Source organism: Miniopterus natalensis, chromosome 11 (assembly GCF_054644295.1).
Source record: "Miniopterus natalensis isolate mMinNat1 chromosome 11, mMinNat1.hap1, whole genome shotgun sequence".
Classification (NCBI taxonomy): domain Eukaryota; kingdom Metazoa; phylum Chordata; class Mammalia; order Chiroptera; family Miniopteridae; genus Miniopterus; species Miniopterus natalensis.
In genome coordinates, this window is record NC_142091.1 from 43,096,978 (window position 1) to 43,121,800 (window position 24,823).

Here is a 24,823-nt window from a genome sequence, read left to right on the forward strand (position 1 = left end):
GAACAGTCATTTAGGGAAAACAGTCAACTCGGGCCTGGGCTTACAGATCAAGGACCGTGACCTAGACCCAACCACACTGAGGACATAGTGGTGGCTGTCAGAGGGTCCCTTTCCTCTCTCAGGACACTGTGACAAGAGAGCAGAAGAATCAAGCACCGGCAGCGGAGAAAAGGGAGGTCACTATGCTTGGTCACTGTCCTCACTAGTGAGCTTATAACAGTGGTCAAGGCCAGAGGTTAAAAGGAAGGCAAAGAACCAAGTGAGTGATTTTATCCCAACTGCAGGCTAAGCAGGCCATCCTTTTCTTCCCATTGAGTAAGGCTTGCTCTGAGTGAAGGTGCCCAGAGTTGGCTACTGTATGACAGTCAAAGCTGTGACCATCTCCAAGGTGAATTTAATTTTTCTTTATGAAACCTCTGGTCACAAGACCACGAGGGTTTCCACTCTGGGTCTGCCCTGTGGCTCATCAATCCTAATGGCTTAGGGGAGCCAGCTATGGGCCTCTGCTACCTCTGGGCTCAAAAGAGTGAAGCTCTACGATCGTGTGGGTGCAAGTAGAGCAAAGAGACTAAGTTTATCCCTGTGACACTGGTGACTGGTGTGGGACCTGAGTCACTGGCAGGTAGAGAGAGAAACTGCAAGACTGGACAGAAGGGCTCTGAAGCCAAGCTCTTTGGAGCACACCCCATCCACAGCTGGGCAACAACAGCCTGAGGCCTCTCATTGTGTTCTCACCAACTTTCCAGTAATTCCTTAAACTTCATTAATATCGAATGAGCATATCATTGTAAAAATAATGTAAGTGTGCTGTAGAAAACCAAGAAAAAGTTTCTCCACAACACTGCCCCCAAAGTTAATTGTGATACAATCTTCGATTTCCTCCACTGGACCTTCCCATCTTAGTTCAGTCTCAAAGTTAGGGCTTGAGGTGCTCCTGGAAGAAAGTCCACGAGAGCACCTTTAGCATAAGATGTTATTCAAAAATGACTGGCATGAGAAGCTTCCAAAGAGCATTCTCACTTGGGCAAGGAGGCTGAGTCGAATAGTATTTTTTATAAGGATTTAAGAAGAAGGACCAGCTGAAGTTGAAATAGTTTGGGGAATAGTTTGAAGATGGTTCTCAGAAATAGGAGGACTTGTAGCTAAGGATGAGGAGCCATTGTTTGTGATTTTACTGAAAATGTTGGGAGGCACAGTTAAGGGCTAAGGTCATGTGGAAGAGAGGTGGAGAGGAGCATCTAATGGGGGCAGGACAGGCAAGGGCCACACTGAAAATTCTCAGTCTTTCAATGTCTCTTGAAAACCCAGGGTTTCTGACTCCTAGCCACAGTTCCTTCCACATCCCATAGATGCCACAACCTTCCCTACTTTGGTAGGTGATTGAGAAAGAATGATGAGTGTCCTGGACCCACCCATGGAAGGAGAGGTTGAGATAAGTAAAGGCCTGGGCAGCAAAGGCAAAAAGTGGAAGATTTTATCCTAAGGATGTGCTTTATCTTCAACAGCACTGGGGCCTGCAGGAATTGAGTTCTATGTATTGCTGGCCTGCAGCTACAAGTGAAAGGAATTCTGCCACAGGGACTGAGAAAAGTCAAGGGCTTCCTTATAGGAGTTACATTTCCTGATGCTTTAGCTCTGGAAGCATCACTGTATCAATAATTGTTGTGCATCTTAATAGAACTCTTCTGCTCTAGAGCCTCAAATTATTTAACTATCAGCCTGGGTGGCCAGGTCTGCAGCCCATTGTACCTCTCTCCCCAAGGGGCAAACAGTCTTGTGCATATCTGAGCTTCCCCCCCCCCCCCTTTGCTGTGCCTTTAAGAGCTGCAGGAATGCAGAGAGTCTGGAGGAGGGGTGGGGTCTCCCAACAGGACTTCTGGGAAATGGATCTTGGGAGTTTGTGCCAGAAATGAAGCTGAGATTCCAACTCTGAGAAGTTGGGGGTGGTGTGTGTTAGGTCGGGGCTGTGATTGGACTGCAGGGTCCACTGGGGGGAGGGAAGCACAAGTAAAAGAGTTGGGGAGAGGGGAGAAGCCCTTCCTGCACCCACCCCATTGCACATTCACCCAAGCCTAGAAGCAGGGTGCAGCCACTACCCTGGGGAGGGTCCGTGTGTGTCAAGGGTGATGCCAACAGATGCTGGACCCAGGAAGCTCTCTACCCCAAGCCAACCCAAAAGGCCTCCAGGGACTGGCTTGCAACAGCTGGACTTGATCACCAGCTTGCAGAGTGAGGTCACACATCTGGTGGAATAACAAGCGAACTTTACTTTCCGGCTGTTTTTAGAGGATTTTCACAGCAGCGTCTAGAAACCAGGAGATCACCACCTGAACCTTCGAGCCTTTTTCGAGAGGCCCAGCATCGGAGAGGCCACCCTTGGGTGCTTTACAGGACGATGCTGGCCCTTCGGGGAGCTTCTGCTTTCCTGGTTCTGTTCCTCTCAGCATTTCGGCCTCCGCCACAGTGCGCTCAGGACCCAGGCATGGTGCACTACATCTACCAGCGCTTTCAAGTCTTGGAGGTAGGTGGCATCTGTATGCCTGATGAGGGACCATGCCTCCCGGAAGTCACCTTCTCTTACCCATGCCTCCCTATCTACTTGGATACATTTTCTCAGACAGTAAATGATAAATACATTGCTAAAGTTACACTTGACATTTTTAATAATTTAGAGCACCAGAGTCCAGACTGCACCACTCCCTCTGTATAGTTTTTCTCATCTGTAAAATGGGGATGATAATAGAATTTACCTCTTAAAGCTATTTTGAAGATTTAATAAATTATTCCATAGTTAGGACATTTCCTGGCATACCCATATATGTTCAAAATGTTATTATTCAATAGTTCAACTTTTAAAATAAGAAAATTAAAATTTGGGGTGGCTTTCTTCATTTTTACTATATCAAGATGATAGCTAATTTTAGCTTTTCTTTTTGCCTTTGTAGAATAAACCATTAGGTCACTGTAGAATGTCATGATATTGTTGTGCCAACAAGCTGTCAGAGCTTCTTTTGCAAAGCTGGACTTGGATTTAGAAATGAGCAGATTTCAACCATGCTAAGCAGAGAGAGAGCGTTTGGGCCCTCTTCTCCATGTGCTGCAGCTACCACTTCATTAAACTTTGCAAAATGCAACACTTTTGCAGCATGAACAGGCTCCCAGGGACAAATGTAACCCTCTGCCCCATCCGCCTTTGACATAACCTGCTGTTGACATTGACTATTTCATACTTAACTGCCTTGCTTTTGTACAAGTTAAATTTTGAAAGTTGTCTTCTTTCAAAGACACTCTTATCTTCAATATTTACTTTCAATATTTTCCTGAAAATTCTTCCAAGTTCAAATTACTTAGTCATCTAGTTACAGTCAGGGTAAAATAATTCCACAGAGCAGGCCCAAAACATTTCCTAATGCTGTCCGGCCGACGGACTGAGGCCTGGAGGTGGTGTATGAAATGTTCCCAGGCCAGTGCCTCGCTGCAGCTTTACTCACTCTCTCCTCGGACCCCTCCTCCGGTCTCACCTCCTTAAAGTGCCAGAATTACTCTCAACCATGACATGTAGCACCAACTTGCCCAACACTTTAAAAATATATATTTACGCCTGGCCATTGTGGCTCAGTTGGTTGAGTGTCGTCCTGTGCACCAAGAGGTGGCTGGTTCAATTCCCAGCCGGGGCACCTGTCCGGGTTATGGGTTCAACGTGCAGGAGGCAGCAGATTGATGTTTCTCTCTCTCTCTCTCCCTCTCCCTTCCTCTCTTTCTAAAATCAATAAAAACATATTTTTATAAAATTAAAAAATAAAATATATATTTATAATCTATGACTAAATTCATGGAAAAACTTAACTGATACATTAAAGTATCACTAGTACTTTGGATTAAGAAATGAATGGTGATTTTTGTTTCCCCATCTTTGATTATTTGTATTTTTAAAATCTTTTTTAATGACTGATAGCCATTTATATATTACTTGGGTAACTTCAATAACTAGCAGTAATTTGGGAATTTATTTTCTGACTGAAGCAAAGACTGGAAAAATGTACCCAAGCAACGAGGACATACATTCAAGAGTTCCGCGAGTTCTCGAAAAACGTATCCGTTATGCTGGGACAGTGTCAGACCTACACGAGTGAGTATAAGAGCGCGGTGGACAACCTGGCCCTGAGGGTGGAGCGTGCCCAGCGGGAGATTGACTACCTGGAGTACCTGCGAGAAGCTGACCTGTGCGTGGAATCGGAAGAGAAGATGCTGGCAGAAAAGCTCGTCCAAGAAGCTGAAGAAGAGAAAAAGATTCGGACTCTGCTGAATGCAAGTAAGGGAGCTCTGTCTTTTATACCCTTCTAGGGACTGTCACTGAGAGGCACAGGAGGTGCGGGAAGTGCAGGCAGTGCTGGCAGTGAGAGTGAAAGCTGGGTGTGCTCTCTTCTGTGCCAGTGCGCGGGCAACCTTGCAGGGAACAGGTGTCCAGAGGAAAATCCTTCTCAGAAAGCAGCTTTTCCTTTCACATAACATTCCTAATGGCCCCATAGAAGGCCAGGGGTACAGTGTCAGAGGTCAGCCCAGGAAGGGCATCTCCTGATAGACCTTGGTTATCAGAGGCATGTGGTTCCAGATTCTTCCAGGGAGAGTGATAGGTTGGTATATTCTCCCAGGGCCCTGTGAGTAAGGAGGGGCTGCAGAGGTGCCAGGCAAACCCTCAGGGTCCGGGTCTGCAGTAAATTATTGTGTGTGCTGTGGGGATGGCAATAATATCTAGGGGATTTGTCTCCTCTCTTGTGACCCATCAGAATCACTTCCAGGCCATTAAGAATAATGTTTAGGAGCTCAAATTAAAATAACAAGTAACAAGCAACAAAAACATAAAAGAGAAGGAAAGGAAAATGTCTTGTGTGAGTCCATTTTATTAAAATAATGAGGGAGACAATTTCCCCTGAGCCTGTATTTGGAGATGTTTTATTGCAAATGGGAAAACTTTATTTACAGGCTAATGATGTATGTGGGACACTTCATTAGAGAAATTAGACAAAATTGAATACCATCGTTGTGCTAAGAGTTTCACATACCTTCTGAGGGTGACCCTCAGGAGAACTCCATGGCTCTTCCTAAATGAGGTGACACTTGATCTGAGTTTTGAACAAAGAAATTCGAGAAGAATGTGCAGGGGTCACAACACGTCAAAGTACGAGGGTGCATACCCTTGGACATGCAGACCAGCAGGTATGGGGCAGGCGAGTGTAGGGAAGCAAGGATGAAAGTTCAGCAGGATCCAGGTAATGAAAGACTTGGATGCTAAGGGGGTTGCACCTGACTTGAGAAACGATAGAGAACCACTGAGCAATTTTAAGCAGGGGCATGACAGGAAGGAAGAGGGCAAGACTAGAGAGAGGAGATCCGTCAGGGGCATACTGCAGTAACGTGGTCAACAGGGGTGGTGCCTGCATTAAATGTCAGTGAGATGGAGAGCAGATGGATTTGAGAACCTCTGAGAGTTGAAATCCACATGGCTTGGGGACTGATCATTAAAACTGAAAAGTGAGTGAGAAGGATGCATTAAGATGCTTCCCAGGGATTTGGCTTAGGTCCTTGGGTGGATGATCTGAAATAAGTTGAGATAGGAAACCCAAGAGAAGTTTTGGAGCTATTACTCTACTTTTTTTTTTTTTTTTTTTTCAGCACTTGTTACTCTAAATCTTCTAGCTCATTTATTTGGTCACTGCTTATTCTCTAACTCCACATCTAAAACGTCAGCTCTGTGAGAGCCTGGATTCTGCATTTCATGTTCAGCTCTGTATCCTAGTGTCTAGAATAGTGCTTATGTTCAACAACTCTTTGTCATCGAATAACTAAGTGAACAAATGAATGAATGGATGGAAGGATTGTCAGAACAGAGAGTGGGGCTATTAGGCTTTGAAAGAAAAGAGAACCTCTTATCTCTGAGTTAGAAGACAGAGAGGAGGGTGCCTTGTCTATAATAGAAAGCAGTTGGTCAAGTTGGTTGAGTTAGTGATTCTTCTTGGCCCTGACACTGTCTGGACATGAGCCGTCCCCTGGGAGGGAGCAGCTGGGGGTAAGCATGGAGTGAACAGAGATGAACAGAGTCTGCCCAAAAAGCCAACGGGTGGGATTGGGTGCTAATGTACCAGAACTTTTGAGCTAGGATGTGCCTGAACTTTTGTGCCAGGGGTCAGGCAATTACCCCAGGCCTGAATGGTTGTGCTGAATTGGATCCCTGAGCTGCTCCTGGTCCCTGAACATCCTAAGCCCCTCAGGCCTCAAAGCTGCCCCTCTCCAAGTCAGCTTGAGCTCAGCAGGGGTCATGAGTCTGGTCTTGCTACTGAACTCTCATCCTCTGCCATATCCCTCAGACACTGGAGCCCTGAAATGTTCCCTGTCCCAGCTCCATGGTGAGTGAAAACTCTTTCACCTTTCCAGAGATTGCTGCTTCCATGCCTGGTGCCTCTGGGGCCCTCATTTGGTGATTCAGTTTATGATTAACAACCGCTTTTGCCCCCAGCTAGGAGATGGGCCCCGTGCTACTCACGCAGTAGGGACAGAGGAGTGAGTAGAACATGCTAGGCCCTGCACTCGCCCTCTTACTGCTTCTTTTATCTCTGGTCTTGCCTTCTACCATCTGTCTGCTGTCATGCAGGCCTTCCCACAACACAAAATGATCACATTACTCCTCTGGGTAGAAGTTTCTCTTCTCATTCGCCATCAGTTCTCAGCAACAACAACAGCAAAATCCATTCGCATCTCATAGCCTTTTTTTTTTTTAAATATATTTTTATTGATTTCAGGCAGAGGAAGGGAGAGGGAGATAGAAACATCAATGATGAGAGAGTCATTGATCGGCTGCCTCTTGCACGCTCCCTGCTGGAGATCGAACCCACAAGCCAGGCATGTGCCCTGACCCGGAATCAAACCGCGATCTCCTGGGTAATAGTTGAGTGCTCAACCGCTGAGCCACGCCAGCCAGGCTCATAGCCTTTTATATAGAGAAGGCCCCTCACAAAGTGGCCCAAGCTCATCTCTAGCTTCTTAGGTTCCTGTGACTTACCCAATTAAGCCATTGCAGTTGAAAATACATATACTATTTTCTCTACCCATCCTTTATAAATAAAAAATGCTATGGATTCTCTGGGAAGGCTTCCGGGGGGTAGAGGGTGGGAGTGGGAGCTCCAGGCAGTTTGACCCATAGAACTCCTGGAGCACGCACCTCGTTCAGTCCTCCAAGGAAGCACTAATACTTTTAACAATACATATCTCTGTGTAGTTGACTCCTCAACCAGACCATGAGACCATGAGCATATTTCATCTTTATTTCTGTATTCCCAGAGTCTGGATCAGGGCCTCCAAGGAGGAGGCTGTAAAATTGTCTATAGAAGAGACACTGATGGCAGAAGACCCTCAGAGCTTAGTTTTTTCAGAAAATCTGTAGGGAGAGGATAATACAACTTCCTTGGAAAAATTCAACCTTGTGTCTCAGGAGATTTCCAGAAAATTTTAACATCAGTCTAAATGTTGCTTACTTATTCGGGAACTAGTTCTTGGGCAACATGAAGAACCAGGTACTGGGGATAATTAATAAGATGGAGTTGCTCTATAAATAAGCCATTCCTTATAGAGCTGTTCCCAAGTCTTCAACCTTTATTTAGAGAAGATACCCAAAGATGTTCCCATGAGTGCCACAGTCCCAGGGATGTTTGGGGACTATGTAAAATGTTTAGAATCTTAGCTCTAACAAGCATATACATTCTCTTTTTCTCCCCCTCTTCCCCTCTTCCTTCCTCCTCTTCTCCCTCTATCACATATGCACGTACACATGTGCATGCACATATGTCCACACACACACATGCTTCAGAATGCAGAGTGAAAGTTACTTGAATACAATCTAACTTATATTTAAAAATCATTCCAAGTCTTTGATCCTTTAACTCATTAGTATAAAGAAATTTTGCATTGCACTTGGTGATTTATGGCAAAACACCATTGCCTCAGATCCCCAGATGGAGAATTTATCCAACAAAAGTCTTTGGCCTGCTCCACATGGTTGCATTCTTATGTGGATAAGAGTATTAACCTCTTTTTAACTTGTAAATCGCTTGTAAAGAAAAATTCTCAAGGCAGTCAGAATGAGGCATTGTAAAAGATTTTATTTCCTGTTCTAGTCCAGCTCCTTTTATTACAAGGGTGCATGCAAGTTACCTCAAGTAACTCTCTCCCTGCTGAATTAAATAACTCATATCTTTTATTAGATCATGTTTGAAAGAAGAAAGTCTGTTGCTGCAAATTTAAATGCCTCTGGGATATCCATTCAGGTAGTCTCAATGTGTGTGCCTCATATTCAAAGCCGTTAAAAACAAAATAAAAAACAAGACAAGTAAGCAAACAAAAAATCCATTGGAAGCCAAATAAAACACATCTGTGAGCCAAGCCCCAGGGCCTGTAAGTTTGCAATGAGTGCCACGAAACATTAAGAGATGTTTAACTCTAATTTGCAACAGATCTATTTACCGTGAAGGAGGAGAGTGAGGGTATGCACACAGTGTGAGCACAGGAGAGTGCGAGAGAGCTTGGATGTGCACACACGTGCTCACATGTATACACATGCACTCTTACACACACAAGTTCTTCCCCACTCATGGGGCTAGCAACGCTGGAGGAATGTGTACAGCACGTCCTGTGCTGTCTCCTAGAGAGTACAATAGGTCACTGTACTGGCTCCAGCAAGGCCCATGTACACAGCACGCCTCTTCCTTACATCTGGAAGGCCTGTGGTCTGTGAGGACACCTCCAGCCTCATCACTACAGGTACTAAGAGAAGGTCCCAAAGTTGTTTTAGCTGGTGGCTTTTCGCTCCAGGTGGAGTGAACATCCATTTCTTTGCTCTATTACTCACTCATTTCTTCATTCATTCAACAAACGTCTAACTGAATTCCAGCTATATGTTGGTATTGTGCCAGGCATTAGAGATGGAACATTGACTAGTAAATAACATTTGTCCTCAGAAAACTTACAGCCAAGTGAGGAAGCATCGAAGCAAACAGGATAACAGCCGGAGGGTGATTGTTCTGATGGAGGTGTCACAGAAGCACAGGGGCAGGCAGTAAGGAGTTAGGCAAGGTCAGGGTTGCCGTGGAGATGGGGGGGACTATGGAATCCAGAAAGTAACCCTCAGGCTGAGTTCTAATAATGAAAAGAAGCGATCACATAGAGAATAAAGGGCACTTCAAGCAAATGGAACTGTACAGGGAGGCACAAAGGCCTAGTCAGGCTTAGTGTTGAGTAGGTCTTAGGTGAAGGGGGAAGTCTCGGAGAGGAGATGAAAGAGCCAGACAAGAGCTAAGCTCTTTTGTGCTAAGCTAGGTCACACTTTCAAGCTGTGGGAAATGAAAATAATGTGAATAATAGTAGCTAGTCTTTACTGAGTGCCTATTATGTAGCAGGTAATCTTTAAGCATTTTATGTATTGGATTATATCACCTAATTCTCACAACAGCCCTATGAGATAGGCATTATAATTGACCCCCACTTATGGGGAAGAAAATCAGGGCATTGAAGCGATAAGCAACTGTCCAAGGTCTCATAGCTAATTGGTTCCAGAACTGGGATTCGAACAGAGGCAGGCTGGCTCCCACCGTAAACCTTTCCCTTCATGTGTGCTGTTCTGCTTGACTGTGGTAAGCATGGGAGTGTCGGGGCTCAGACGGAGGTTTTAGGAAGATCATTCTGGTCACAGTGTACAGAACGGACTGCAGGAGAGGAGGCTGAGTGTGCATAGGCTGGAGGCAGAGAGGTCATCTCCAGGTCACCTCCAAGCCTGTCACACAGGCACTCGAGGTAGGAGCCCTGTGTTCTGAGACCAGATGTCTGCTCCCACAAGGCTCAGCTGCTTCTGATCTTATTGTGGGACATATGAAGACCATGTCAATCTTGCTGGTTGCTATTTGATGATGATCCCTCCCACAGATAGTTTGGTTTAAATTATTCTTTTAAACCCTGGCCTAGCCTAGCCGGGTGTGGCTCAGCGGCTGAGCATCGACCTAGGGTCCAGGAGATCGGGGTTCAATTCCAGGTCAGGGCACATGCCTGGGTTGTGGGCTCGATCCCCAGTAGGGGGCATGCAGGAAGCAGCCAATCAATGACTCTCTCATCATTGATGTTTCTCTCTCTCTCCCTCTCCTTTCCTCTCTCTGAAATCAATAAAGATATATTTTTTAAAAAACAAACAAAACCCTGGCCTAGATGGGTCTGTTTTCTTCCCCTTCTTTCTTGACTTTTAATTCCTGACTCTCCTTCATTTACTCCTAAACTACAGCACTCCTCTGCTTTCCTCTGGTTTTCTCGGTTCACAGAAGAGCTGCCCACACACTTTCCTGTGCTGGAAATCTCAGGGGTATCTCTTCGGCCCTCGTCCAACCAGGCACCACATCCAGGAGATTCTTCCTTCTGAATCTCTCAAATGTATTCTTTCCATCTGCACCACTCCCTCATCAGCCCTGGTCTTGATTACAAGAGCCTCCCAGCTTCTGGCTGCCAGCCTCTTGCTGTGCCAGGGCTTCCTCTTGTACAGCCATTGCGATCATCTTGCTAGAGTGACTTTATCATTGCTGTATCAACATGGTGGCAACCCAAACCTACAGGCTAAAGCAAACCCCATTAAATAACATAAAGAAAGCCCTCACGCTCTGACCCTAACCCTGCTTTCTTTAAATAATTTGTCATGTTATTGTCTATGAAAGTAATACCTGCTGATTAAATAAACACTATGAATATTGTATGTACTATATTTATTGTATTTACTTTTATTGTGAAAGTAAATAACAAGTCAACAGTTGACCACAGCAACTTTGAACATTTCTCAGCTTTGGCTTGTACCACAACTACGTATCTCCATCCACCCGACACTATGCTGTGTGGGATCTGCTATTCTGAGAACATAAAATATACTTCATGCCTTCCTGTGTGATTCATGCTGTGTTTCTCAAGTCTGTTGCAGTGCCTGGAACAGAGTAGAAATCAATATTTTCTAACCTGGAGGAGTAGTTCGTTAGAAAGTGGAGGCAACTATTTGCCAGAGATTGCACTAAGCACTGTTTATCTGTTATCTTGTCCATGGTGACCCTGCTAGGTAGGTACCATTATGACTGCTTTTCAGATGACAGAACTGTGGCTCAGAGTGTTTCATGCAGCCTGTCTTCCTCCCACATTCCTGCTCCATCCAGAGAACACATCACCCCCAAGACACACAAGGTTCATCTCAGCCTTCATCTCCGCTCCCCATCCCCCCACCTCTACCCTGTGTCAGTTATCTGTTGCCACAATAATGCCGCATAACAAACCACTCCAAAAGTGAGCAGTTAAAACAACAGTCACTGGTTATTTCTCAGGAGTCTACAGGGCAGCCGGGCAGTTCTGTTGGTCTGGGCCAGGCTTGGCCACTCTTGTCTGGGTTCCCTAGTGGCACATTGCCCAGGGGATGGCTGGTTGAAGGTGGCTTCAGCTGAGATGGCTTGGATCACCTCCACATGGTCTCTGGTCTTTCAGAAGGCGAACCTGGGCTTGTTCTCATGATGAAGGAAGACGTCCGAGAGAGAGGGCACAGACACAACAAAATCAGGTCACTTTTACCAAATTCTTTTGGCCAAAGCAAGTTCCAAGTCTGGCTCCAGAGCCCACCCTTTCACTGGAACCTCTAATAGCATCTAACAAGGCTTCTGGTCTTGACACCCTTGGAAACAGGCAGTATTCAAGATCAGTTTTTAAGTTTGCAAGTTTCTATATGAGAGCAGTGACTCGGGCATTAGTGTGATTGATGGTTTTGAGATGAAATCGAAGAACCAGTGAGAAGACTGCTGCGAAGTTTGGGTTCAGGGGAGCAGGCCCTAGACTTTGAGGAAGGAGGAGAAGAACAGAATGAAATGAGGTTAATCCATGGTAAAATGTCAAAATGACTTTAGTTTCTAACCAGGCAAATGGGAGAATTGAGAAGAACATTTCTATCCTTTTTAGTTTGGTAAGACTATTACAGAAAAAAAAGACACTATGCAAAAAAATAAAAACAAAAAACAAACCAAAAAAACCCAGCTGAGTTTTTAAATGAAAAAATAAAAGCAGGAAGTTCATAATTACAACCTTGGAATGCTTACATGTTGCAACAGTCAGATAATTGATACAAGACGGAGCTGTTTGATCAGAAATTCCCTGGAGGACTGCGCTTCGCTTCCCATCAGTGTTGACTGGCCTGCATCTTCCCAGGCAGCATTCTCAAACTTTTAGTCTCGGGGACTCTTCACACTTTTAAAAACTATTCAGGACCCCAAAGAGGTTTTTTTTGTATAAGTTACATCTATTGATATTTGCATTTATTGATATTTAATTATTCATAATTAAAATATAGAAATTGTAAATGTGCCAGATGATGTTCTAGGGCAAGACATACAGCCGTGAATATAACAGATTAGACAAAGCCCTGCCCTCATGGGGTTTCCATTTTATTGAAGGGAGTCAAACAGTAAATACGTTAAAAGATAAATTTATAACATGTCAGATAGGAAGTAATAAATACTGTGCAGGAAAATCAACTACGGTAAAGGGTTATAGAGAGCTCGCCTCCTCCGAAGGGAGGTATCTGAAGGAGCCTGGCTGTGTGGGACCCCAGTAGAAGTGGGATGGACTCACACACAGCTTTCAGCTTCCAGGCTCTCCCATGGAGTTGATGTTGTTGAACAACACGCAGCCATGCAAGCAACCAGCCATACATCAAGCTTGTCATCTTCCTCACCATCTATTTCCAATCACCAGTAAAGGGAAGCTGTCAGGGCTCCATACCGGGGGCCATGAAATACTTTGAATTTAGTGCTGGGCACCTAGAAAAACCTCTGGTATGGATTTACCCAAGAGTTCTGTGCAACTCACCAATACCTAGTGCATTTATTGTATTCCAGGCCCTGTTTAAGCCCTGGATTCACAGCCCTACAGAGCCACCTCCTGTGGCTCACTGAGTACCATTTCATACAAGCAGGCCTTCCTGCTTTCTTGCCTTCCTGCCACCCAGCCACCCAGGCATGAAACACTGAACTAGCACTTGCTAATGTCCACACACATCTCTTTATTTGAATCGATTTGATTTCTAAGTTGGCATAGCGTGAGTTGGGATAGCAGGTTTGGACACTGACTAATGCTGCATTATCCGAATTGAATTGATTCCCAAGGTAAGCAGTAGAAGATTGAATAGGACGGAGATATGTACTATGTCCCAAGCACTGTGGATAAAAAGACAAATATGACACAGTCTCTCTCTGAAGTGCTTGCAAGGAAACAAAGTAAATAAGCGATTCCAGTTCAGCATGAAAATTGCCCTAGAAGAGAGAACGCTGCTTTGGACACAGGAGGAGCAGCCAACTGCTCTGAAGGAGTCAGAGAATTTTGTTTTGAAGGACAAGTAGATGTATCCCAAGTTAGCGATGGTGAGCTAAGAGAAAGTATGGGCAATGTCTAGAATTGTGGAGGCCTTGGTAAGTTTGGTGACTAGTGACCAATCTAGTGTGGCGGGGAAGTGACAACAGGGGAAGTCAGAAGAAAGACCTTGAGGGCCATGCTGAGATATGTGAAACTGAATCTGTGGTCAAAAAGCATGAAATGGCCCTAATTTCTAGAACAATTAAGTTCCCCGTTGACAATGCTATTGTAATAGCTTGAAGTCTTGTCATTGACTACTGGTCTGAGAGCTGTCATTTTCGTCACCACAGTGTCAACATCATACCTTCACTTGATAGGTATTAATAAGTATTTATTAACACGAATACAATTCAGGGGGTTGGAAAAGTCAAGTTTTATAACAGAATTTCAAGAGGCAGTCAAAACATTCATAGTTTTACAGGAATGCTCTTCTTTATAGTAAATTCAACACTCTTCCTCCCAAGCAAACCTGCCCTCTCTTCTCTGTCACTACCTCAAGCATTCTGTCTCCCCATCCTTGAGTCTGATTTATTACCCAGCTACCTCAATCTAGTCAGTTACTAAGATCTGACCTCTCTTTTTCTGTTTCTTGAATCCATGCCCATCACTATTTAGATACCTCTAATCCAGATTATACTTGCAAACACTCTATGGGTCTCTCTGTGACCCCTTCCCCACCTCTGCCCCCCTTTCTATTCTCTACCAACATCCAGACTGATGTTCTAAAACATAACTTCCTACAGAAGGACAAGTCTCACCAGGTCAGCAGAGTGTTGTTATTAAATAAGGGGGAAAGTATTTTTAAAAATCCAAATAAGTGATCTTTGTATATGAATTCACTGTGTGGCCTTGGGCCAAATTCTATCCTAATTGCTTGTCTGCAATTCTGCCTGAGGGGAAAGCACAGATTTTCATTTTTCGGTTTGCAGGTGGAGCCTTGCATGTCATTTTCTCTTAAATAATTTGCATATTTTTTGAGAATTTTAATAAGAGTTTATTTGAGCCAATAATTTGCTTCTTGACCAGACTCAACTATTTTAAATTTATTTCCTATCCTTCCTTTCCCCCTGCTAATTATCTTTTCTCAAGAGCAGCACAATAGGGAGTCTCAATTTACTCTTTTACTCAAACACTGGAAGTATATTCTCCCCAAATTTTAAAAGAAGTGGAATTTATAAAAATTATAAAATACATGCCCTGAAAAAACTATAGAGAGTATCCAGCCTAAACCCCTCATTTTATGGCTGGGAAAAAGATAAGCTAAAACTGAATTGATGGAAGGACTTTTAAGGAGACACAGCTCTGACTCTCAGTCCCAGGTTCCATCTACTAGGTTCCATCTACCAAGGAAGGGATAGGAGAAGCAAAAGGGGGCACATGGGGAAAAATCTGTTTCTTTTCCCCAGAACTGTCTCTCTGATCTAAACCATCTATCACCACTCTCTGTTTTCCTGTTTCTCCGAGGACTCTGCATTAGAATGGAGGCCTAGAAGGAGGAAGAATATTTGTGTGTTAGTTCTTGCTGTATTTTATTTTTTTTAACTTTTCAATTACAGCTGACATTCAATATTATATTAGTTTCAGGTGTACAGCATAGTGGTTAGACATTTATATACCTTGCAAAGTGATCCCCCCCCATAAGTCTAGTACCCACCGGACACCATACATAGTAGTCATAATATTACTGACTATATTCCCTATGCTGTATTTTACATTCCCATGACTATTTTGTAACTGCCAATGTGTACTTCTCCATCTTAAATGAACATTTCCTTATGGGTGAGACATTGAACTTGCCTTGTTCTTAGACATAATCCCTCACAGCTGGGTTGCAAGCCTGCTGACTTTCCTCCCAGGAAGATGGGCAGGCTGAGGGCTTCCTTGTCAAGGCATATATAATATCAGCCTGTGATTAGGTCCCAGAGAGTCCATTGCCCTCACCCATCCTTCTCTAGGTGCACCCAGACTCACTCACTCTTCACCCCATCCAACCACACACATACACACCCATCCACGTCCATAGGGCTGGCTGGAGGTGTCCTGGCCCTGCCTCCCAGCTCAGACTGAGCTCCAAAGACCTATAGCTCTGTGACCTATCCAAGAAACTTATACAAACCTTAATTTTTTTTTCCCTTCAGAAATGGAGATTAAAATAACTACCACATAGGCTTATTGTAAGAATTAGATACATTAATCTAAATAAAATAACTATCACAGTACCAAACAGATTATATATATTTATAGATATTTATTAACTTCTCAAGCCTTTGTGCTTGTTTTTCAATAGGGAACCGTTTCTAAGCTTCTCTAATATCTTTCCACCTCCCATTAAAGGTATCTGTAATCACTTACAGGCTTAAACCCTCAGTCATTCACCTTCCGTGATTGCCAGAGAATACGGGAGAAGCAGAGCATTTAAACTGAGCTTGTGAAACTGCAAAAAGGTATACTGGGCAACCCACAGCTCCTTCTATGCCACAGCCCACAAGCTCAGTGTGGCTGGGGTCCTTCTGTTAGCTTCTCCTGCCTTGCATAGGTTCCCAGCTGGCCCAGGCTTCCCTGCCTTCCCCAGTGAGTTGGCTTCCTATCATGCAGGCCAGTCAGGGCAAAGGTGACCCAGAGACCACCAGGAAACAATCCCTCAGGCTGGCAAAGCATATCAGCAGGGGGACATGGTGGCAACTGATGGTTGAGAGACTTCTACATCTCGTACCAAAACCTAGCTTTGGCCACACTGGGGGCCAGGCAGGTTCTCTGGGCTTCTGGGAGCAGACAGTGAAGACACGACCACTGAAAGGACTGACCATCCTGGGACTCAGCTCTCTCCAGCTAAGGCTGCTCCTCACCCCCACTCCTACCATATGTTCCCTTGATGAGAACCTTGTGTCAAATTTTTTAATGAAATAATGGATTTGAAAGTATCTTAAAAGCTTTAAAGTACTTTACAAATATTATTTACTTAAGACAAGACTGTGATCACAACTCCGGATATGCAGCACTATTTAGACCCTAGAAAAACATCTACTTGAATGAAGCTTTCCTCATTAATTCAATAGATAGTTATTGAACCCATTAAGCATTGAGTTGGGCAGTAGGGTCCAATAGTAAACATGAAGACAAAGGCCCTGCTTTTGTGGAGCTTACAGTGTAGTAGGGGAGGACAATAAACTAATAAACAAAACAGATAATATAATTACAGAATGTGATGAGTGATCGCAAGGAACTAGGAAAAGATGCTATAGGCTATAGGACATCATTTTAAATTTAGATGCAGAAGTCTCAAGAAGTTCCTTAAAGAGATGATACCGAAACTATGATTTGAAAGATGAGTAGAAGCACAATGTGGAAAGATCAAGAAAAATGATCACTCCAGGCAGAAAGAATTGTAAGTGCAAGAGCCCTGAGGTAGAAACAAACTTGACAGTGCTCCCAGAATAGCAAGAAAGCCAATGTGTCACAAGGCAGTGAGCAAGGGGGAGGAGAGTAGGAAATAAAGTCCTAGAAATAGGCAGCAGCCATATCATGTAGGCCCTTTAGGACAGGGTAGGGGGTTAAGATTTTATTCCAAGAGTGATAGGAGAAAGGATTTAGCAGGTTAGTCACATAATTTATGTTTTTAAGCAGATCACTCCTACTGCTTTGTGGAGAAGATACTGTAGGTGAGCAAGAGTAAAATAAGGGATAGAAATCAGAGATTATTGTCATGGTCTAGGCAAGAGGAGAAGATTCAAGGAGTACAAAGGAAGAGGAGGTGGGAAGAGGGGGAGAGAGATACATTTGAGCATTTTCATGTAAGTATAACACCATAATTTAAAGGTAAGTTTTACTATCAGAACTTTCTGGTAGGGGGGAAATGGAGGGAAAGGAATCAGGCATGACTTCCAGAAAAGGCACTTGTTTGATGGTTCTTGCCAGAAATGGGAATAGTAGGATAAAAGAGAGTTTGGGGGACAAAAACAGGAGTTCTGCTTTAGACAGGTTAAGTTTGAAGATATCTAAGGAGAGACATTGAGTAGGCAGTTGGATAAATGAGTTTGGGACTAAGTAGATATCAAAGTAGGACATTATTCCTGATACAGATTTGGAATTCATCATTGTTTATCATTTATATGGACTTCAGAGTCATGAAATAGAACGAGGTGACCTGGGAAGTGATTGTAGATAGAGAAAAGAAGAGGCGTGAGGGCAGAGTGCTTATAGGTGGCAGATAAGAAGGAATCAGCAATGGATGCCAAGAAAGAAATCCAGAAGGATGGGAGGGCAAACAAAAGGAGCAGTGTTCCAGCATCAAGAGAAGAAAGAGTTTCAAGGGGTGGAGTAGGTTGAAGACTGAGAATTGAGCCTTGGATTTGTCAGCATGAAGCTTCTCAGAGGCCTTGACAAGAACTGACTCAGTGTGGAGTGGGCAGGGGAATTTAGACCAGTGGAGAACTGAAGCTGATTAGAGTAGCTTAGGGGAGAATTGAGGAAGTCTTCTTTTAAGGGGTTTTACTGTAAAGTGAAAGAGAAAATGGAGCCACACTAGAAACTTCTGTTTACTGCAGGGAATGACCCAATAGGGAGGGGAGAGACTTTTGAGGCAGGAGAGGGAAGATAATCGCAGGTATTAAATCCTTGAGTAGGTGAGAGGGGATTAGGTCCACTGAAAAAGTAGAGAGCAGGAGGGAAGGCAGAGTATGAGATTAGGGGCAATTGGTAGATTTGGTGGTTGGAAAGCTCTTCATTCATTCATTCATTCATTCATTCATTCATTCATTCAGAAAATGCTGCCCTGTGTTCTAGTTGCTATCTTAGGGGCAAGACATACAGCAGTGAATGAAGCAGGTGAGACAAGCTCATGCCCTCATGTAGTTTACATTCTATTGAAGGAATTCAAGCAATAAATCTTAACATGAATTTCTGATGGGTCAGATAGAAGGTAAGAAACACTCTGGAGAAAAATGAACCAGGGTAAAGGGGTTATGGAGAGCTGGAGAAGAGGTTGCCATTTTTTATCAGGTTGTCAGAAAGGCTTTCATGATCAGGGAACATTTGAGAACAGACTTACAGGAAGAGAGGGAGGAAGCCATGTAGATGTCTTGGGGAAGATAGTTGAGTTGCCAACAGGGGGAACAAAAGAGTGTCCAATTCCGGAGGCAGGAAAGGGCTTGGCACCATTTGAGGAACAGCAAGGAGGCCAGGGTGGCTGAACAAAATGAACACGGTAGGAGAGCTGCAGGAGACAAGGCCAGAGGCAGTGGGGGAACAGCTCTCATATGCTCTGGAAGGCAAAGGCTTGAGCTTTACTCTCAGTGAGATGGGAGGTCACTCAGGAGCTTTAAGCAGACATGTGACATGATCTGACTTACATTTTAAAAAGATCCCTTTGGGAATGGACTATGAGAGTCAACAGTAGAGGTGTGGTCACCATGTAGAAGACTATTGCAAAGAAGGAAGGTTTTCTGCATAAAAGTTGTAGAATAATAGTCTAAAGTGGAAGTGAGGAACTAGAAAAATGTAAACCCCTCTTCATTTCATCTTCCTCCACCTGGTTTATACCTTTATCATCCCATTTTTATTATAAGAATATTCTTCTAATTGGTTTTCCTGATTTGGGCCTCTCTCCCATGTATCTATCATACGCATGAACGTCAGCTTAATTAACCTTGTTGAACAGCCTTGACCATTGCTCACCCTTGCTCAAAATCTGCAGTAACTCCCCACCTGCCTATAGAATAAAATCTTCCTCAGCCCACCTTCAAGGTTCCAGGCACAGAACTGGTTTCAATCTACTCTTCTGTTTTCTACATCAAGTTTGAGGCAATATCAGTACTTAGCTTGTACTGGTTTAAATTTGATACTACTTTATTAACACTAATCTTGGAGGACTTACCCAAATATGGTTTTGTTGACTGTAAGGAACTTACAGCTTAGCCTCTGCCTCATGTGACATCTTTATTCCCTGTTCTACTTTTGTAAAAAATTTCACATTAAGCTTTATATTCAACTTAGTCATATATATATATTAAGCGAGAACCACTCTTAATTTGTCATTGCACCCCAGCCCATTGTACCCCCAGCTCAAAACACCTAGGTGAGAATCTTGCCTTTGTAGATTTCCATTGTCTGCTGACTAAATGCATGCAGCATTCATGAATAAATGAATGAATGGATGAGTAGAGCTCTAATAATGTTCTAGAAGTTTAGGACCAGAATCCTTCACTAGAAGAGGATCTCCTCAAGGTGTAGGGTTGATTTGTGTGTGTGTGTGTGCGTGTGTGTGTATAAAGTAGGTTTACAGTTGTTTGTACAGAAAATAATACAATGATTAATAAATAATAATATAATAAACTCCATGTTACACGTATGTGTATATATGTATATATATGTATATATGTATATTTATGTGTATATATGTGTATATATATAGTGAGAGAGAGAGAGAGAGATTATGCATAGAGTATGAAAGAGATCTGTTGCTTCAAAAATACTGTGGAACAAACAACCCCAAAACTGGGTGACTTAAAGCAGCAATCATTTGTTCTCATGCCTCTAATTGCATGAGCGCTTGTTGATCTAAGCTGCGCTTAACTGGGGTTATTTAATTCTGCTCCAAGTGTCTCTTATCCTAGCTGAGGCATGGATTTTTTTGTTTGTTTGTTTCATGGCAATGTCAAAAATATATTTTTTTACCCTCAATACTTAGCACTGTCCTGGAGATATTATACGGTAAGAACACAGTAGATGCCAAAAAAATTCTTGGTAAATGGGATTGAGTTAGGCAGCTTCACACCTAGGTCATTCTCACTGTGTCAACCCCCAAGTACTCTAGAGAGTGAACAGGATCTCTGACAGCAAACAGCTGTTTATATCTTGACTTGAATGAAATGCTGACTCTTCTAGCTGGACAGCAACTCCCTTAGCAGAGACCAGTTTACAGTTAAACCTCTATTCTAGAAAGTCTCCCATCTTGAACAATTCAGTTCCCCATCAGGTTGTTCACAGAAAAAAAAATATATTTGTTTTAACAAAACTTCAGTTCTTGACCTGACAACCCTTTCATGCTGATGCAGCAGCATGACAAAAAGCATCGCTCAGGCCACAAACAAAGGAGAGGATGCTGGGCAGTTTACTGCCAAACCTTGTTAACATCTCAGGAAATTGTGCTGTGAATATTTTTTTGCTTTTGTTGCTGGCAAAATGGACCATTAGCACAATTTTAAAACATAAAGAGGCCATCAAGAGTGCTGATGTTGTGTAGGATGTGAAAGAAACAATAACCACAGGCAATTGAAGGGGTAGAAAAACTGTTGTTGACTTGGATAAAGGAAAAGCAGTTAGCCAGTTACAGCATTTCAGAGGCAGTGAGATGTGAAAAAGTGAAGATACCACATGCTGGCCTTCTGAAAACACCCCTGGAACAAGCACTGAAAGTGATTCCTTTAAGGCTAGTGGGGGGTGGTTTGATAAATTTAAGAAGTGTTTTTTAATAAACAGTACATTAGACATGTACTGTACATAAGAAAGGTAAAAACAGGGAATCACTTAGGGGTTTGGAATGGATGAATTCAATTTACATTATTTCTTTTACATATATATCTGCATATATATATATATCTTTATCAATTTCAGAGAGAGGAAGGGAGAGGGAGAAAGAGATAGAAACATCAATGATGAGAGAGTCATCAATGATGAGCTGCCTCCTGCACGCCCCCGACCGGGGATGGAGCCCACAACCCAGGCATGTGCCCTGACCGGGAGCCAAACTGCGATCTCCTGGATCCTAGGTCAATCGATGCTCAACTGCTGAGCCATAACCCGGCCGGGCAATTTACATTATTTCTAATGGGGAAAAAACGATTTGGTTTTCGAACAAATTGCTTCTCAAGCAGCCTTCCGGAATGAATTAAGTTCAAGAACTGAGGTTCCACTGTATTCATTTAATTCTTTGATTCATTGACTCATACCATAAATTGTCATTGATCTATGTGTGATAACTTCATTCTAGACACTGATGGGGGGAAAAAAGCTGTCTGTGAGAAAAGCAGACTTCTCATGTTTACAAAGTAACCTCCCTTTTTTCTCCCTTTGGCCAGGCTGTAACAACATGCTAATGGGCATAAAGTCTCTGAAAATAGTGAAGAAGACTACAGATACAGATGGCTCTTGGATGAAAGATGCTGTCAGCGACTCTCCAAAGGTTTATTTCTTTATCGGATCCAGAAACAACACTGTTTGGGAATTTGCAAACATGCGAGCACTCATGGAGGATAGCAAAAAGCCAGGCCCCCGGAAGCTGATCTTAACCCATTCCTGGCAGGGAACAGGCCAAGTGATCTACAAAGGTTTCCTATTTTTTCATAACCAAGGAACTTCCAATGAGATAATCAAATACAATCTGCAGAAGAGGACTGTGGAAGATCGAATGCTGCTCCCAGGAGGGGCAGGCCGAGCACTGGTCTACCAGCACTCCCCATCAACTTACATCGACCTGGCTGTGGATGAGCATGGGCTCTGGGCCATCCACTCAGGGCCAGGCATCCACGGCCATTTGGTTCTCACGAAACTTGAGCCTGGCACACTGGGAGTGGAACACTCATGGGACACCCCATGCAGTAGCCAGGATGCTGAAGCTGCATTCCTCTTGTGTGGGGTTCTCTATGTGGTCTATAGTTCTGGTGGCCACGGCCCACATCGCATCACCTGTGTCTATGACCCACGGGGCACTATTAGCAAGGAGGATCTGCCCAACTTGTTCTTTCCCAGGCGGCCAAGAAGTCATTCCATGATCCATTACAATGCCAGAGATAAGCAGCTCTATGCCTGGAATGATGGAAACCAGATCATTTACAAGCTCCAGGCAAAGAGAAAGCAGCCTCTGAAGTAATGCATTACAGCCCGGAGGGAGAGCGCCTTGGCCATGGAAGCTGCTCTCCAGGACATCGAGGCCACAGCCCCTTTACAATGCTGTATCCCTCTCATCACATACAGTGAAGTTGGAATGCACATGCATCCTCCCAGATGTTACTGCCTTAGAGATCTTTCAAGAGCTTAAATGAGAGTCCGTCATTTCAGAAATTTTCAACAACTCCCACTACCCATCCAACTTCCCGGTGCTCAAGGCACTGCACATTTTGATTCAGTTTACTTTCAGCCTTTTCTTTTACTAGCATTTCCTCTAACTCTATCCACCCCACCCCTCCAAGCAGCTAGAAATGTAGACCACCCCCAAATACTCCTGGCTTTTCTTGCCTCTGGCCTTTGATCAAACTCTTTCCTCTTTCACAAATGCCATTTCTTCCATTTTTATCTCCTAACTAAAGCACTATTCCTTATTGATGTTTCATCTCAATTTCCCCAGCTCTGCCTCTCCACAAAGCTAGGTAGATGTAGTAATAAGGTACACACTTTAACATTTGAATACTACCTTCCAAGAACAAAGTTTGCACCTTTGTTACATCATTTAATTCTTATCTTGGTCTTGTATGCAGAACAAATCTTTATTAGTTGCCATTGTAGAGATAAGAAGAGCTTAGGGGAGCCATTTGAAATAACAGCTACAAAATGAAAGATAGAGCTATAAAATACTGCAGATCCCATAGTTTTTTCATTGCCCAAGGAAGCATCAAATATGTATGTTTGTTCACCCAATCTTTCCTGAGCAATACGTTCATCATTTTATACCAAAAATAATGGTCTTCTCCTTTAACTACTTTTCATGTTCCCACAAGACCTTCCTACGGGCCTTTCAAAAGCTACTTCCTCCAGAAAAACAGCCTGAGGGTGAGGACCCTACCTCTAGCCTCATCTTGTCTTGTTTCCCCTTCATCTCTCTCTTGCATGAAACACAATAAAAATGACACTAAGCAAACAAACTTCATCAGGTTAATTTGCCTACCTGCCCTCAAGCAAAGCAGTTTAAGGGAGTGCTGCCTGCGCCTGGGTTTCCGCCTGGGTTTCCGGTGAATAATCCCCAACACACTGAAGCCCCAGGTAGATATTCTGGAATCTGGATGGAAGCCAGATAGCCTCCAAGTGACTCGCGGCCACAGCAGGCGTGCCATGTGGCACAGGGTACGGAGGGCAGCTGTGCCTGGCCAGAGGGGCTTCTTCAAAATCTTTCCCACGCGTTTGTCCAATTCAGGCTGGCCTGGGTCACAAGTGCAGGCTGTGGTGCCAGTCTGTGTCATGTGCTGAGGCCCTTGTCGTTCCAGGTTGGTCACATGAGAGGGTTTGCTTTGTACAGTTGCAGCTGTTTTCCAGACCCTGCCAAGCTCAGGCTGGGGCCATAGGCAGTAAAGAGAGGTTTTTTTCCCTAGTAGCATTTGAGTAGATCTTTGGCAGAAAGGAATTACCCTATGGATACAGTGCAATTACCACTGTTCTAATAGAGTGATATAGAAAGCCCAAATCAATTGTGGAATGAGGCAGGTATGAATAACTATGATGATATTACCCGATCCAGGGGTTTGGGGACATTACCTGCTATGGGTAAAAGATTACCTATTTCACAGGGATAAGGAATGTGAGCTGTCTCACAGAGGAAGGTAGAGTGGAGTTATTAGCAAGTGGAGTTATGTGTGAGTCGTGGGCACATAGTTTCAATGGAGGCACAGAGGAAAGGTTGACTTTCATTTGCGATATGCTTTTAATTGATAGTTTTGTAGGATGCATTTTTGACTAACAACTCACCCTGGTGCCTTAAATTCCTGCAGCTAGAATCACTCTTTTAGGTCAAGACATTTTCTTCAGGGAGCCCCTGTTAATAGGCTACTTTTGGCTTCTTCTAAGTAAATCACACTTTTAACTCTGAGGTTTTTGATAGATTTTAGTCTGGTTTAAAGTCCCTATGACCTAGACCAATGGTTCTTAAACTTTATTGCATATAAGAATCACCTGAGGAGCTTTTACAGCGGGAAGGTGGGGGTGAGTGGGGAGAGATTAACCAAAGAATTTATATGCATATATGCATAACCCATGGACACAGACAATAGTGTGGTGAAGGCCTGGGGCAGGGAGTGGGTGCGGGGTGGATTGGGTCAATGGGGGGAAAAAGGGGACATCTGTAATAGTTTGAACAATAAAAAATTTAAAAAAAAGAATTGCCTGAGAAGCTTTCAAAAATCCCAATGCCAGGCCATATCCCCCAGTTGTCAAATCAGACCCCCTGGAGGTGGGACCCAGATACATTTTTAAGTCCCCTCCTCCAAAGTGGTTCCAACATGCAAATAAGCTCGAGAGCCAGTGACTTACACCATTTTTTAAAGTGATTTTTTAAAAAAGTAATTGCATAGTTCTGAGAACAGACTAACATTGGGGGGGGGGCTGGAGTCTGGGCAGTGGGTCCACTGAGGCAACAACATGTGGGATTTGGGAACACCCA

The 24,823-nt window shown here is 43.6% G+C and overlaps 1 protein-coding gene across 1 annotated transcript; it reads left to right on the plus strand.

Annotated features, from left to right (window-relative positions):
• Positions 1-2,105: 2,105 nt before the first annotated feature.
• Positions 2,106-23,384, plus strand: OLFML1 (olfactomedin like 1). Its single transcript, XM_016213979.2, has 3 exons — positions 2,106-2,521; positions 4,024-4,312; positions 21,537-23,384. The coding sequence occupies exons 1-3, from the start codon at positions 2,396-2,398 to the stop codon at positions 22,325-22,327; spliced, it is 1,206 nt and encodes a 401-aa protein (XP_016069465.2). The 5' UTR covers positions 2,106-2,395; the 3' UTR covers positions 22,328-23,384.
• The last annotated feature ends 1,439 nt before the right edge of the window (positions 23,385-24,823 follow it).

Bases quoted from the DNA above. Each gene is read 5' to 3' on its own strand.
- OLFML1 (XM_016213979.2), top strand. From the start codon at position 2,396: ATGCTGGCCCTTCGGGGAGCTTCTGCTTTCCTGGTTCTGTTCCTCTCA. The intron at 2,522-4,023 runs GTAGGTGGCATC...TTCTGACTGAAG, and splicing joins AGCGCTTTCAAGTCTTGGAG to CAAAGACTGGAAAAATGTAC. The intron at 4,313-21,536 runs GTAAGGGAGCTC...CCCTTTGGCCAG, and splicing joins TCGGACTCTGCTGAATGCAA to GCTGTAACAACATGCTAATG.